Source organism: Ylistrum balloti, unplaced genomic scaffold (assembly GCF_031769215.1).
Source record: "Ylistrum balloti isolate Yb309-2 unplaced genomic scaffold, AGI_CSIRO_Ybal_v1 Utg370614, whole genome shotgun sequence".
Taxonomy (NCBI): domain Eukaryota; kingdom Metazoa; phylum Mollusca; class Bivalvia; order Pectinida; family Pectinidae; genus Ylistrum; species Ylistrum balloti.
This window is the reverse complement of record NW_026782377.1, coordinates 893,398-910,059: the sequence shown is the minus strand read 5'-3', so window position 1 is coordinate 910,059 and position 16,662 is coordinate 893,398. Positions and strand designations below refer to the sequence as shown.

The 16,662-nt window shown below is 34.3% G+C and overlaps 1 protein-coding gene across 1 annotated transcript in view; it reads left to right on the top strand.

The window, feature by feature from the left end:
• LOC132557035 (cAMP-specific 3',5'-cyclic phosphodiesterase 4C-like) overlaps positions 1–16,033 on the top strand; it is a 99,514-nt gene extending 83,481 nt beyond the window's left edge. The window contains exons 7-14 of the mRNA XM_060221500.1: positions 6,381–6,589; positions 6,948–7,046; positions 7,450–7,614; positions 9,530–9,629; positions 10,963–11,117; positions 11,712–11,834; positions 12,840–13,022; positions 13,257–16,033. Coding sequence (XP_060077483.1) covers positions 6,381–6,589; positions 6,948–7,046; positions 7,450–7,614; positions 9,530–9,629; positions 10,963–11,117; positions 11,712–11,834; positions 12,840–13,022; positions 13,257–13,553 — 1,331 coding nt within the window. The 3' untranslated portion in view covers positions 13,554–16,033. The remainder of the gene's footprint in view (positions 1–6,380; positions 6,590–6,947; positions 7,047–7,449; positions 7,615–9,529; positions 9,630–10,962; positions 11,118–11,711; positions 11,835–12,839; positions 13,023–13,256) is intronic.
• The last annotated feature ends 629 nt before the right edge of the window (positions 16,034–16,662 follow it).

Below are 16,662 nucleotides of genomic sequence, written 5' to 3'. Positions count from 1 at the left end.
AGATCTAATGCTCTTCTAATGATTGTTTTCTTAGGATTGTTATAGGATAAACTTACAGTACAAACTGTTTGCAGTGAAGTTTTTAAGACAATGTGATGTTTTTTGTGTTTTTCATTGTCTGCTGAATGCCTGGGTCAACTTCATCTTAAATCTGTAAATCAGAGAGCTTTATAGTCACCATATTTTATTAGATTTTGAGCAATACAGACCTTCAAATACACTGCCTATACAAACACTCAAGATCATAGGAATCAATGATATGGTAAACATTTGAAACATCTTCTTCTAGTTAACTATAAAGCATACAGTATCATTATATCACCTGAAGACTCTTAGGGTGAAAGTTTTTTCAAATGTTTTTCTAAGAAGTCTGATAACCAACATTCAGGGTAACAAGGTCAGATGTTTATGTTACAAATTGATAAAACTGATTTGTGTTATGTGGAAAATGAATATAATTTAAAAGATGCAATTTCAAAATTTGAAACATCATGAATATGGCTTGGCAAAGATGATTCAAAAGCAAAAAATAAAGTCAGAAGATATTTGTAAATTTTCACATATTTCTTGAAATACCAAAAATACATTATTTTATTAAGCAAATAGTCTAGAGCTATGACTTAATGAGAAGTCTCCTACTTAAACAGCTCTGTAATTGTACACTATGAAAAGGTCACTGTTTAATGAGGATGCATTCTACTTAGCTCCATGCCCACACACTTCTTGAGTATAAACTGTCAATGCAGTACTACAACACATATGAATCGAAACCACTTGAGCTCTGGGCATGTGCAGATCTCCGTCCTCCAATTTACCTTTAGAGCCTTACAAACGTTAGGTCGAGCCATTCACAGACGCACTAGCCTCCATTCATAGTTAGATGTAGTAAGAGAGCCAGCGTATCAAAGACTTGGGCTGCTCCAACACCAGCGGATGTGATATACACAGGAAACATTAGTGTTTTGGTCCAGAGTTCATGTCTCTCTACCAAAGGATGTTCATGTAGACATAAATTTATATTATTTACTGTGTCAGGATGTTTACTGGACAGAATCATTTGTTTTGAAGAAACTTGTGAAATTTATAGTCTTTCAGAAAGCCTGTTGTGTTTATTTACATATTTGACAGCCGTATCAGCCAAGTCTGTTTTGGTAGATTTTTACGTTGTGTTTTTTTTTGTGTGTGTGTTTGTGACAATTATGAAACACACATACTCTTTGGATTAATGTTAGTCTGTTGTTTGTTGAAGAGACAATCCTCATTTGTCAAAATTTGTGGTTGTGTATATATATTTTAATGCATGAGGTCAGAAACACATGGCTAGAGATTGATGTTTCCAAGAGGAAATATAGCAGTCAGCAGGAAGCACTCCTCGAATACTATCAGAGTATTTTGTATCTGAAATAGTTTTCTATTTTTTTGTTGTTTTTTTTCAATACCAATTCTGTGAATTGTGACGTCGGGATATCACTGTTTGTGTAAATATGGCTGATGATTGAAAAAGAAATGACTTTTAGGAGAAACTGTTCTCAATTGTGAATGAGAAATATTCTACACAGACAAACTGTCACTGAAAATCAAGAGCACTGCTTTTGTTGTATGACTTTCAAAGGAAATATGTGTGCAACTTGGTGTTAACAAACAAGTGTCTAGCATCTGCTACCAACTGTGTTTTGAAGGTGTTTTGATTTGCAAACTTTGTCAATAACTCTTCGGACTGTCAGAGGTCACATAATGGTCCACATGTCGTCCCTGGTCGCTCTGGGTGTTAACATGCCCCCGTTCCACGGAGGGGACCAAAATGGTCCCGTTCATCATGTAAATGGCAGGATCCTGTCCACAGATACTAGCGTGGTTGTCGGGTCACCTCGCTCACCTGTCTGTCGAAGATGGCATTGTAAGTGTTAACAATTGTTTTCTGAATCAAAACCTGATTGCAATTTTCTAAAGAACTTTGAATTGAATTCCTGTCATATGTGTCCAAGTTGTGTTAAATAATACTTGCAGTTTAAGTTTAGTTTTGAAAAATCATGTTATTTTGAAAACAAATTTCCAAACTTTAAAGAATGTATTTTGGGTATTGAAATACTGATGTAAACAAAATTTTCAAACCAAAGAATGTCTTTATTTAGGGATTGAATTTACTCATTGATGGAAAACTAACATTGCTTAACATGTAGAAAGCACAAATGTAGTTTTTTGTAAGTTATTTCATCAGATTGCATAAACAATGAATGTAATTTGATGCAAAATTTCATGATTTAAACAGAAAAAAATTTAATTGTTGGAAAATCGAGTCTTATAGATAAACAGGTATGTAATGCACACGGAAATTCATGTAAAGAAGACATTTATGATGGTTTACGACCCAGGGAATTTGGATAGCAGATGATAATTAACATTTGTTACTGCAGAAAATTGTATGCTTTACTTCTTTGGTAAACAAATCAATTAGTTTATATATACAAACACCTGTATTGCATTTGTGATATATATCTGTGATCCTTTGTATAATCTGGCTTATATCTTACCGATTTCTAGCCAGGACTGGAATTTGTCTGACATTATCATGAAATGTTATTCTGCATTTGTACTGGCGCATCCATGTTTGTTTTGGCAACACACTGGATTCTAAAGCTGTAAATTGTACATGAAAAACCTCTCCAACAAATTCCTTACTTGTATTCATTAGTGAAGAAGGTACAAAGAAGATTCTAAAAATACAGCACCCTTTAGGCTCCATTCTGAGGAGGCACAGGCTAAAGTAAAGCAGTCGCCTCTATTAGATAGCGTTAGGAGGCTAAATCGTTTTTTCCTGTTGTTTAGTGCTGGGAAATTAGCGTGAAATTACTTTCCTCAATGGCAGACTATCCTAATGGCATACCTAAGCCACAGGTAAGGCTGGCAGTTGTTGTTATAGGAAAGGTCAGGGCAGGGTAAAAGTCAGGAGTTCAAGGTTGTAGGAAGTGGAGGAAATTAATTGCATTTGAAATGAAAATATTTTTTGATAAATGTGGAGAAAAATGATGGAATACAAAATGTTCATGTGTTGGTTTGTTGACAGTTGTATGGTGTAAAATTCATAGCACAGCAGTTAACACAGGTGATAAAAACAGGCTTGCATAAACAATGTCACATCTGATATTGTAATGTTTAAGTGCACATAACTAGGAATGTGGGTATTATCTGCGAATGTAGGAGAAACAAGACCAAATAAAATATGTACCACTTTGGATCAGTCAGCAAAACTGTTGATGAAGGTAGGTCCAGAGTTGATGGAATCAACAAAGCTAAAGTCGATGTAGATGGGTTCCCTCTCATTTCAACTCTTTCAATGACAGACAATAAACAACTGCAGTTACATAGCTGTATTTATTTGTATTTAAAACAAAAAATTCAACTTATTGAAATCAGAATGATTGCATGTATTTTGTTTCCTTTTCACAAAAATAAAATCTATCTCCCATATTTTAAGAACTCTTCATTGCCATGATTTCATGTGGTTGCTATGACAATGTGAAGTTAGCAACAGCAGTAACCAATTAATTCATGCATTTATGCTTCCAGTCATTTCATACTGACAAGAGGATGCAAACAGAAAACCCTTAAGCTCCTGTCTATCCATTCAACAACATCTCCCCATTTTACCTCTAGGCAGTTGAGATCAGTCGAGTGTCTGGGAGATGATTTGACAGCGGCAGAGATATAGCTAGCCGATTTCATTCAAAAGATATGTGTTTCCAACCAAGGCAAAATGCCAACATATTTCTACATAGAAAAAAAATAGGTTATCTTAGTATACATTTAAACTGCATATTTTCACGATTTTTTCTTCTCTTGCCAGTTGAGGAATCGGTCTTATATTCAGCCAATTTGCCATTAGTGTTAAGTTTAACGTTCTACATTTGCCCATCATGTTACAGAAGTTGTTATGTAAGATGGTACGATAATTGAGGTATAGTGCAGTGTACATCCCAGGGGATCAGGAGGTGCTCTCTCTATACAGACACTGCACTCTGGCTCAGGCAGCCAGCTATATGTAGGACAGGATGGACAGACAGATAGACCATAATTAGATGGACTGACAGACATGTAAAGGAAAAAAACAAATACATGAAGACAGATGAGTTTAAGGACAAATAAATACACAAATGGTGATTAGGGAAAGACAAACAACAGACAGAGAAGACAAAACAGATGGATAGACAGGCATAGAGAACTGTAGTTCCACCATTGGATAAGTAGGGATAGAGGGAAAAGGTTGGAAGAATAGATGAAGGAAATAATGAAAGAATTGATAATGGAAAATGATACAAGAATAGGTGAAGGAAAACAATGAGAGCATAAATGAAGGAAAACAATAAAAGCATAGATGAAGGAAAACAATGAAAGAATAGATGAAGGAAAACAATGAAAGAATAGATGAAGGAAAACAATGAAAGAATAGATGAAGGAAAAACGTATCAGGTAGCAAATGTTGGAGATGGACAGATGCATTGATGAACTGGTTGATAAAAAGATGGTTTGAGAGATTAACCAAAGAGAAACTGGTGGGATGGATACATATCTTTAGGGAAAGAATGCCAGACAAATGGACAGACTTCTGATAAACAAATTTTAAGTATGCAGCATTTGAACAGAAGTATGCTAATTTCAGTTATGAATTTCAAGTCGCAGTAGATATATAAGTTTTCTAGGAGATTTATCATTAATCTAACAAGGCTTTGAATTGCTTGGCAGTTGTGTTTATAGTTTACGTCACTGAAATAACAAGTGATCAGTTTGATAGTATGTAATTACTTGACCCTTATAAGGGCTTTTTCATGCCTCATATACTTCTGATTACTTTGGGATTGAAGTGTCCTAATAATTTGTAATCACAGTCCAACTTCTTCACAACCTTTCTGTCTGTCCTTGGTAGAGGAGATATAACACAGGTATCTTACGTCATTAAGTTCTAATGCAAAATCTTCTGAGTTTGTGGGAAGTTGACTCATCCTGTCTGTATGCCTGACAATGTCTGTATGTGCTTGCAAACACAAGTGATAGGCCTCGTAATTAAAACCGCAATTGTTCTCGTTTTATGACATATATGTGACGGGAAAACTAAATCAAACCATCACATGACTTGCAAAAAACGTGTATGGAAGACTCTTAACTAAACAATGAGATGTACAAACATTTATTGTTTTTATTGAATGATTATTTCATACTTGTGATAAATGTAAATGGTTTTAGCCGAATCATCACTTGTAAGCCTCGAGGTTATACCTGACAGAGCACACGTCCACCAGGTTAATGTAACACCATGCCGACCTCATCAAACGTCCATAATTGATAAATATGTATCTGAATTATTACATTACGGATATATAAAATGTCTACATACATATGCATTTTCCAATTCTGATTAGAAAAGTATAAACACTTTCATATCAAATTTTCAGATGCTTTACAATTAATTTTGCTACCTCAGTAGGCCGACATATATATACGTCTATATACAAGTATGTATGTAACGTTTGTAGACATTGTAATTTATTCTTATGTGAAATTTTATCTTGATTGATGAGAAGTGAATTAACACTTATTGTTCAAGTACACATGAAGTATTAAATTTATAACACATGTGCTGAAATTCTTTATCAGTTACAAACCAAGTTATTGTCTCAATGATATATCGTTGTTAGATATCTGTGACATGTATAGTTTATTTATTACTGTGTAGCTATTTTCCATCATCTATCACATCCCTGTAATGGACGAGATGAGTGAAAATGTAAATTTGTTTCTCTATTCACATACCTAAGTTCTTGTAACCCACTATGTGTGTCAAGCAGTCATTAATTTCATTTAATTGGAATATGTCTTTTAATTAGATATACTTTACAGCCAAATTATACTGATTTTAATTGATAAATTTTTTTAATTAATTATATTTTTTTTTTAGTTGGGGGGATGGGGGGGGGGGGGGGGGGTGGGAAACTTCTTCTAGTAAGATGATTTTTTTAGAGGATGTTTGAGGGGTATGAAACTGTACTTTTTCTTGTGCATACAGTAAGTGAATTAGTGATAGAATGTCCACGTTTATGTGAATTTACAAACTGCTCCAGGATATACAAATTAATATGTGTGTATAATTACTAGTTTTTGTCGGTTTTATTTTAGGTGGGTGGGGGTGGGGGGATTAAGGGAAGGCAGGAAGTGTGGTTCTAGGTAATTTGAAGGGTTGATTGTGAATTACTGATGAAAGTGTTTTAGAATCAGCATTTGTAATATGTAACTTCCCGTTGGGATAAAGGCCAGGAAATTTGAGAGACTTTCAGTGGTTTACTCTTTTCCGCTTTAATTGTTATGTTTTTCCAATGTTTTATTTATAGATAAACAACAGGAGCTGGATTTACCGACATTCAAGGTAGAAGATCATAAAGAACAGCCAATACGTGAGGAGAAAGAAGTAACACCAGATTCTGAGAGAAGGCCGATGACGAAAATAACTGGTGTCCGCAAATTAAAGCATGCCAACAGCTTTACAGGAATTGTACCAAAGTATGGTGTGGAAACGTCGCACCAAGAGGACCTCAGTCAGGTGATTTTTTTTTCAAAATCTCAGTCATTAACATCAAAGAAGCATTAAATGATGGGCTTGTTTAGATGTAGTTGAATTTATCAGTAAGAGAACTACTTATCTATAGCACTAAACAGTTACAGAGAGTTGGATTAAAACTGTGTTTCATTTAATTGAATAATAACATGTGATCAAATAAAAATGGCTATGAAACATTTTATAATGCAAATTGTGCATAAATTGTAAACCAAGGTGTCAGACAACTGGAATGAATAAAGGTTCTGATCTTGAACTTGTAGAATAATAATTTGCTGGTATTTCCATAAAAAAACACCTTGTACTTGAATTAATTATGAATGAATATCATTATTTCTTTCAGTATCTTGAAGACATTAATAAATGGGGCGTTGACCTATTCAAAATATCAGAATTATCCAACAAGCAACCTCTTACCTGTGTTACATATATGATATTCCAGGTGAGTTTCAGCAGCTTGTTAGTCACGGACGAACCCACCTTAGTGGGACATAGATTTTATGAATGGCAGAGTATTTAGTTAGTCATGACATATATTATGTCCTAGCAGCAGCTAAAGAGAATTATGATAGGAATAATAGCATTTGTAAATTTTTATCAGAAAATGTTTTTAAGATCACATTAGTTCTCGAATGAACCATATAAATGTGAATATGTATCATTTGAAATTTGTCCGTGAACTATCAGAAAGGGATCTGGTGTTTGAAATCATTAGATTATCAAAAACGCATTTACAAGAAGATTTTATAGCTCCTATTGTGTAATTTAGACCTCATCAATTTCAATTTACAATATGTCAATCTACATGGATTTTATGTATATTTATTTAAGTTTTTTTTTTGCAGGAACGAAATTTAATGAAAACCTTCCAGATCCCTAACACAACCCTAGTCACATATCTAATGCATTTGGAAGATCATTACCACACAGATGTACCCTACCATAATTCCATGCATGCAGCAGATGTTGTACAATCCACGCATGTTCTTCTTTCATCACAGGCTCTAGAGGTAAGAATGAATTTGACATTCAAGTCTTTATCTGATATACTTAGAGAGAAAATGGTGAACATGCAAGCTGATTATTATATGTTACATATGTCCATTATGTGTTGGAAATGATGACTATAAATGAAATTAAGAAAACTTTGACATCTTTAAAAAAGAAAAAAATCTGCAAATATCCTGCATGTTGTTTTTTGTTAATTTCAAATTTGATTAAACAATTATTTAATACTTTTTTAAAGACTGAATTTTGTCTTCGCTTTTTTAAAATGTCCTCGACAAACATACAGATGTTAACATCTTCATTAAGATACATTTAGGTATTTTTTTATCAGTTGTGATGACCAATTAAAAATTCTCTTAATTAGAAAACTAATTCAGTGTATAAAATATGTCACACTTGTTTGTCACGCCCAATTTATCAACTGAGACAACCCAATACACATCCTCCACACCCTTTTCTGGTTCCATGATGACGGAAGTTCGTCAGTTCTACGTAGATGGCCAACAAATCTCTGACCCCTATTTAACACTTTGTTGTAATCCCAAACACCAAAGATGGCAGATCCTAACCTCAACATCTGGGGAGGAAAGGATAAACTTAAACCTCCACGCTTGGTCAACAGAACCAAGAGAAAACTGATAAAAAAGGCATTAATTGGCAGAAGACCTATCGTAGTAGTGTTGTAAGCTGGTGATCACAGGCCTTGCTGTGATGACGTCAGTCCTGTCTGTAATAAACCACAAATTACTCCAACTAAATAACGATGGATAAAGAAAAAACAAATAAGGAGAGTGTAGACAAGGACTTTGTGCTTGGCATAGTGTAATTAACAACCATAGAGAGATATTTATACACATATCTATATACAACGTCATCGTAATTCCCCTCGCACTACTTAACATTTAAGTGCCTTCCTGATAGTCCAAGGTGTGTCAGTTCAATAAGTGCAACAGACAAACATATTAACATATCATTGATAATATGGAATTTACATTAGGGTGTAAAATCCATTAAGGAACAGTTTTAAGCGAGAGATCTAACTACAATTACAGGGTATTTGATCATCTGTCTGGATATATTGCATTACACGTATTTGAATATCTTTTATGATTTTCTTAGACTTCTTTGAGTAATTCTTCTCAAGTAACACTATATATTTGATCAACCTATGAAAGGGGTTTTTGAGAACCCACTTGGTTATGACAGGGTATGTCAGTACTTTGGTCATGAAAGCATATACGAGTACCCACCTGGTTATGAAAGGATATTTGAGTACCCATCCATTTGTGGAAGGGTATTTGTGTACTCTCCTGTTCACAAAAGGATATTTGAGGACACACACAATTGCAGTAGGGGTGTTTAAATCCCTGCAATAGTCCTAATATATCCAAATAACCCTTGGTTTGAAAAATGCACCTTAAATAGGTTGCAAGAAAATATGAGGAAAAAATTTGGAATGAATGATCAAACTGCATTTTTTTTCTAGTCATTTAATAGCCAGACATTGTGTCAATCAATCATACTTCGTGTTGATTAATTCAGGAAGTTTGATATAGTTAGTCAGACTTCAAAATATGTGTGGAAATTCAGTCTGTGTGAATATTCATTGAATGAATTATGTAAATATGTTTTGCTGTCATTTACTGTTAGGGAACTTTTCTCTTTGAAAATATTCAAATCACATCCATCCAATTCAATAGTGGTTATTTCTTTAAAAAGCTTTACAGAGAGAGTTGGATTCAGTTAACATATAAAATTGATTGTTCATGAACTCTATAATAGTATCGCACACATTGTGGCTTCATGCAGGCCAACAGAAAACACAAACAGCATTTAGAATAACCACTTGTACTGTATTTGATGATTTAGTATTCATCAATGACTTAAAACTAACATCTTGTCTTTCTTTTTACACAGAATGTGTTCACAGATTTAGAAGTGCTTGCAGCCATATTTGCATGTGCAATGCATGATGTTGATCACCCTGGCCTGACGAACCAGTACCTTGTAAACACAAGTAAGCATCATTTTGGTTATGGGTCCAAATCCAGTTTGAAACATGATGAAAAAAGAATATTTCAATTATCAAATCTGTATATGCTTTATAGAGGTGGTTTTGTCAGTCTTTATATACAGGTATTTACTACATCAAGGTAACATTTATAGACAGGCATATTTTACATAAAGGTGACCTTTATTGACAGGTATATTTTACATAAAGGTGACCTTTATTGACAGGTATATTTTACATAAAGGTGACCTTTATTGACAGGTATATTTTACATAAAGGTGACCTTTATTGACAGGTATATTTTACATAGAGATGGCCTCAATAGACAGGTCTATACTATATAAAGGTGACTGTTATAGATAGGCATATTTTATATAGAGATAGCCTTGAAATAGACAGGTATATTTTACATAGAGAAGGCTTTGATTGACAAGTATGTTTTAAATAATTTATCAACAGGCATATTTTACTTAAAGGTGACCTTTATTGACAGGTATATTTTACATAGAGAAGGCTTTGATTGACAAGTATGTTTTAAATAATTTATCGACAGGCATATTTTACGTAAAGGTGACCTTTAATTACAGGTATATTTTATGTAGAGATGACCTTTAATTACAGGTATATTCTATATAGAGATGACCTTTAATTACAGGTATATTCTATATAGAGATGACCTTTAATTACAGGTATATTTTATATAGAGATGACCTTTAATTGCAGGTATATTTTATATAGAGATGACCTTTAATTACAGGTATATTTTATATAGAGATGACCTTTAATTACAGGTATATTTTATATAGAGATGACCTTTAATTCCAGGTATATTTTATATAGAGATGACCTTTAATTACAGGTATATTTTATATAGATATGGCCTTTAATTACAGGTATAATTTATATAGAGATGACCTTTAATTACAGGTATATTTTATATAGAGATGACCTTTAATTACAGGTATAATTTATATAGAGATGACCTTTAATTACAGGTATATTTTATATAGAGATGACCTTTAATTACAGGTATATTTTATATAGATATGGCCTTTTTAGACAGTAAATTTTATATGGAGGTGGCCTCTCTTGACAGGTATTGGTATACTTTATGAAGATGAGGCCTTTAAAAAAGTGGTATCAGTATCTACCAGTAGATAATACAGAAATGTTGGGATTTTGATTGATTGTAAAAATATATTTGGTGGGTGTCTAATTCAGCGATTTTCCTAATGACAGGAATATATTAATAGTAAATCCACCACAAATGTTACCAACTGTACAGTGATTTGTTGTCTGACTGACATCCATCTTTAACCAAGTGCTGTTTTTGTTGTAGGTTCAGAGCTTGCCCTCATGTACAACGATGAATCAGTACTGGAGAATCACCATCTGGCTGTAGCATTCAAACTCCTACAGGAAGAAAACTGTGACATTCTCTTTAACCTTACTGGCAAGCAGAGACAGACGCTACGTAAAATGGTCATTGATATGGTATGTATCATTCTTAGAATTTAAAATAGTTTGAAGGTCAAGGAAACTACCATTAATGGCACTGACAGGAATGTTCTGTAAATACAATGATAGATATTGATTGTAGTTGTTGATAGTTTCATGTTGTTGTTTAGACAAAATGATTGAGATCAAGCACTTGTGATCAGGCCTTGAAATCTTAAAACTCCAGAACCTTTGGGTTAGAGGATCTGTTTTGAGACAAGGACCTGCGAGTTAGAGTTTCTCAAGCCTGGGACCTTTGGATTATAGGGTTTGTCTCAAGTCTAGGACCTTTGGGTTAAAAGGTTTGTCTAGAGTGTAAGACCTATGGGTTATATGTTCTGTCTAGATATAAGACCTTAGATAAGAGGGCTTGTGTCAAGTCTAGGATTATTGTGTTAAAGGTTCTGTCTTGAGTGTAGGACCATTTGGCTAGAGAGTCTAAGTCCAGGATCTTTGGGTCAGAGGGTTTGTCTCAAATGTAGGGGTTTGAGAGTCAGTCATAACTCATGACACTCTGGTTTACCATGTGACTATTTTTTCACTCTCATTGACCAATAAGGGCAATTTACAATACTGACCATTTTCTTTCAGGTTCTAGCCACTGACATGTCCAAACACATGAGCCTCTTGGCCGATCTAAAGACAATGGTAGAAACAAAGAAAGTGGCTGGTTCTGGGGTACTTCTACTTGACAACTACTCCGACAGAATACAGGTAACTATAGCAACACATTTACTTCAGTTTGTTGTTAAAAATGTCATTTCAGTAAAACGATGTTTTGTTTTGGTATTGATTTTTGCATTTTTATCATATCAAACGTCTTTGAAACTTTGGTTCAGCTGAAAATTCTAGCCTAAAGTATTGGGTAAAGTATAGTTAAAGGGAGATAACTATTCACTCACCACTAGATACACATATGATAAGTATATTATACATGCATATTATGATTTATTTGTTATCAAAAAGTTCTTTGTGTTCTCTCAACATTTTATTTCAAAGTTATTGGAGCAACAAACTAGACTTAACATTTTGGTGATTGTGTCATTTTGAATCAATATTTGTTGTAATCGTATGAAAAATAGTGTCTGTGCCCATTATGTTATTAGTGTATGCATCTTCCAATAAGGCCAGGGGACCATCAAATTAATTCTGACACATAGTCAAGGGAGTTGTGCTTATAACATGGCTATAAAATATCTTTGGTTTAGGATTTACTCATCAAAAAAATCTGTGGTGTGCATCTTACAGAACACTGAAGTAACTTTGGGTCTACATTTTTTTTACTGAACAACAAAATCTATGATGGGCTTGTTATAGGACAATGAAATAACTTTTTGTTACAATTTTACTGAACAACAAACACAATGGTGGGCTTATTGCCAGATGTGGGCTTATTGTTAATAATGTTAATACAGTTGTATTGCCAGTGTATTGTATTTACCTATATAGACAGGTGTGGTGTTTACAGGTGTATAAACAGGTGTGGTGTTTACAAGTATACAGACAGGTGTGGTGTTTACAAGTTTATAGAAAGGTGTGATGTTTACTGGTGTATAGATAGGTGTGTTGTTTACAAGTATATAAAAAGGTGTGATGTTTACAGGTGTAGAGATAGGTGTGTTGTTTACAGGTATATAGACAGCTGTGTTGTTTACAGGTATATAGACAGCTGTGTGGTTTATTAACAGTTGATTAGACAGGTGTGTTGTTTGTTTACAGGTGTTACAGAACATGGTTCACTGCTCTGACCTTAGTAACCCTACCAAGCCTCTCCAGATGTACAAGATGTGGGTGGATCGGATCATGCAGGAGTTCTTCCTCCAGGGTGACCTGGAACGGGAGAAGGGCTTGGATATTAGCCCCATGTGTGATAGACATACGGCTACAATAGAAAAAACACAGGTAAGCCTTGCATGTCAAACTCAACATTTGTGTGAGACTCTGTTCTGAGATGACTGGTCTTGTACCACATTTTAAACAAATTTAATTGCTAGTAATTGTCAAATTATAAATGATAAGGTTTTGTGTCTTATTTCTTTAGTACAAAGGTTTATAGTTATTTCTGCTTTTGTTGAATTTTCATATGATTGATTATGTGATTTAGATTTTAATTTTTTTCATTTATTTTGTCACTAGGTGAGCTTCATCGACTACATAGTCCATCCTCTGTGGGAGACTTGGGCAGACCTCGTGTTTCCAGATGCTCAAGAAATTCTCGACACCTTGGAAGATAACCGCGACTGGTACATGCGGATGATTCCTATCAGTCCCTCGTCCAGCTTCTGTTCCTCACGGGATAAAGAAGAGGAGACACGCTTCCAATTTGACCTAGAGGAAGACAGAGATACCCTTAGTCAAGAGTCGGACGGTGACACTCCAGTGACGATAAAATTCCCCAGTAGTAGTACGAACACGGGAGCTAGTGCGAAATGACAGAAAAGTGGCTGTGTTACTGCAACAACGTTCATCTTGTGATAAAAATATCTGATTGATCCCACAGGTGTTGATAGCTTGTCGGGGTATATCGGTTATCCCCTCCAATAGACTGAAAAAATAGCATTCATCATTCATTTAGAGGATGCATGTTTAATCCTCGGCTGATGAGTTGACTCGTCGGGACTGTTTAAAACAAAACACCGAAGCTATTTGACTATGGCTGGAACCTCTCCCCTCTCCAAGCTTCCTTTGTCCGACCGTGATATCTATCACAAAAACACGACACATTTGTTTTGAAACATTATTAGATCTCAATGAGTTGTTATTCTTTTATTGTTTTTTTGATGTATAAAAAAACAGAATGCTGAAACCTGAATGAATCTCGGTGCCAAGACATTATTAAATAAATTGTTGATTTGACCGTGAGTCTACAACTCGACCAAGGTCATGCTTCATGTCCCAGCTAGTGTATGCCAACTACTGGGAACAAAAATACTACACTGAGGCTGTGTGCCATTTGATATTAAATTCTCCAGGGTATTTTGTGTGGCATGCGTGAGCGCATCTGGATTGATCGTCATTAGGTATACGTTCCAGTCAGCTTTGTGAAGGAGTCTTATCTGCTGGTTTTGATTTTGCGCTACTGTTACCTCTGAAAAAATCATGAACGAAGCAGACATCTTGTAACTTTTGACGCAATTTTAGTCATTGACAATTGTATTGTTTTGCGTCTTGTTCGAGGAATGTCGGTGTGAATGTGCTTTATCCAAGTAACATTTCCATTGGTGGAGCAGGATTTCATCAGCACAAATATATTTGCATATCCGAGATATGATGATAAACTCATGGACAAAACCACAACAGGATGGACGTGATTATAATGTGGCTACCTGTTTCCAAATCGTCATTAGTCTGGCACTATTGTACGATTGTGGATGAAATAACTGCATATATGCTTGAAGGGTTGTAATACTGTATGGATGGTTGAACTTTTGTTTTGATTGTAGCACTGAATGCCATATAGAACGTTTTAAAGTCAGTGCTAACAAATAAGTATATCGAGCAGAAATCTCTTGAGTAATTCAGGATTTACCTGTCGAAAAATACCTAGTACGCACGCTTACAAAGTGAACATCATTTCATCGGAATTTCATTTCATGGCTTTGTTCGACATGTGATAACAGAAGTGGAGACTGATTTTCAAGAAAACGAAAAAGAAAAATAGTGAAAAAATACTCATTACTGACTATTTCTTGGTGATGAGTCATCTGGTCGCCATGATTTGATATTTATCTTGAATATCCCTCCACAGTATGTAGGCTCATATAGACTTTATTGGTTGAATCAATGTACATGTATTGTTATTTTCTACACTTCATGGTAGAAAGTAGAAATGTTTCCTATACATCCAATTTGTTCCTTGTAGATTTTTTTCTTCCAAGTTTACAAGATCTACATTTATGTACTATTAACTTACATTGGTTCATGACTAAATCTTGTTTCAGCATTCTTTGAATGTTGAAATATTTTACGACATTATTATGAAATTTGTTAAAATTTTCATGATGATTGGCAAAGCTGTGCTTTTTGTGATTTTGTAGAGCTCTGTGATTTTACAGCCTTTTTTTCCCTGATCCCCCAATTTATCGGTAGGAAATCAGGTATGTGCTTTTGGACTTAAGGGTTGAAAGGGCTAGAACAAACTAAGTCAATTTACATGGAAACCTGTCTTTGTCTGTGAATACCCTAATCATCATTGAATCCGTGTCATGAAAGCTCTTTAAGATTTGTAACATTGTTTTTCATATATACTTGGGAATTAATTTTCATTAAAGACATTGAAAACATATGTAGTGATTTGAAATTCACCATTTCAGATAAAAGTATTTATATGACCTATCACAATTCAAATTCATTGTTGTTGGTTGAAAACATTTGACATGAAAAAAGGCCTTTATTTCTCTTTGAAGTATTTGGAAAGGCAACTCATTCACTCCTTTAAAATCTTTTCTTTCTTTTAGGTCAGTCTTTTTTAATATAGTAAATTCTAGTGACTTATGGAGAAAACCAGCATTGTTTTCAGTATATCTGTACAGGTAATTTTACACAGTAAAATTCTCGTTTCTCTGTGTACATAATTTATGCGTAATAAATTCTATATTTTAAACAAGTAATAAAGTAATATTATGGTAAAAATGTCCCATTTCTGTCTGAATCTTTTAAATTGTTTTGCATTTTCCTTAAAGGACATTGGAGATATTCTGGCAATATGATTTTTTAATTGTAGATATAACAATGTGAAGACATTTTTGATTTGGTGTATGAGCAGGGGGACAGGTTTGCCTGTAAATTACTTCCAAGTTGACTGTTATATCATTGGCTAAGTTATTACAGATATTTGTTGAGATTTTCTGGAAATATTATACATTAAGAATTATATATATTATTATGAATAAAGTGGAATAAGTTCAAAGTAATATTTTCTCTCTTTTTATCTGTTGATTTTTTACCATCTGACAGTGAACACTGTTGAAATCACTATGTCCATTGTCCATCTGTCTGTCAATGATGCCATATTTCAACAGTAATTGAATGAGTGAATTTTGTGGATCTTCTAGGCTTCTAATCTTACATGTTAAAGATCCACAAGATCTGTAAAATTTACCTCATTTTACAGTAATCACAGTCCGATAAATGTTTATATCTGGTTTTAATGTCCTCACAACAGTCAGGCTCACACGAATGATTGGGTCAGTCAAGAATACCTCTATAGTGCCATCACACTGAAATGTTGGAAGTTTGACATAATAGCATGACACTCCACCTGGTGACATTATAATTGCAATGAACTAATCCTTTTTCTTTTGCAACCCATTTGATGTGATTAGGGACAATTAGGAAGCACAAGATACATTGTAGTGACTTTGATATGACAAAGCTTGATCTACAATGTTTACATGTTAATTCAATATTGAAGGGAAGGGCTTGTTCCAAACATTACAATTTCCGTGCAAGATGTCAAGGGCTGACAGATAGACTCACAACAGAGTTTTGGGAGATATAGGTTTGTGAAGGTTAGGAACAATTTTAAGCTCGCCTGGCCATT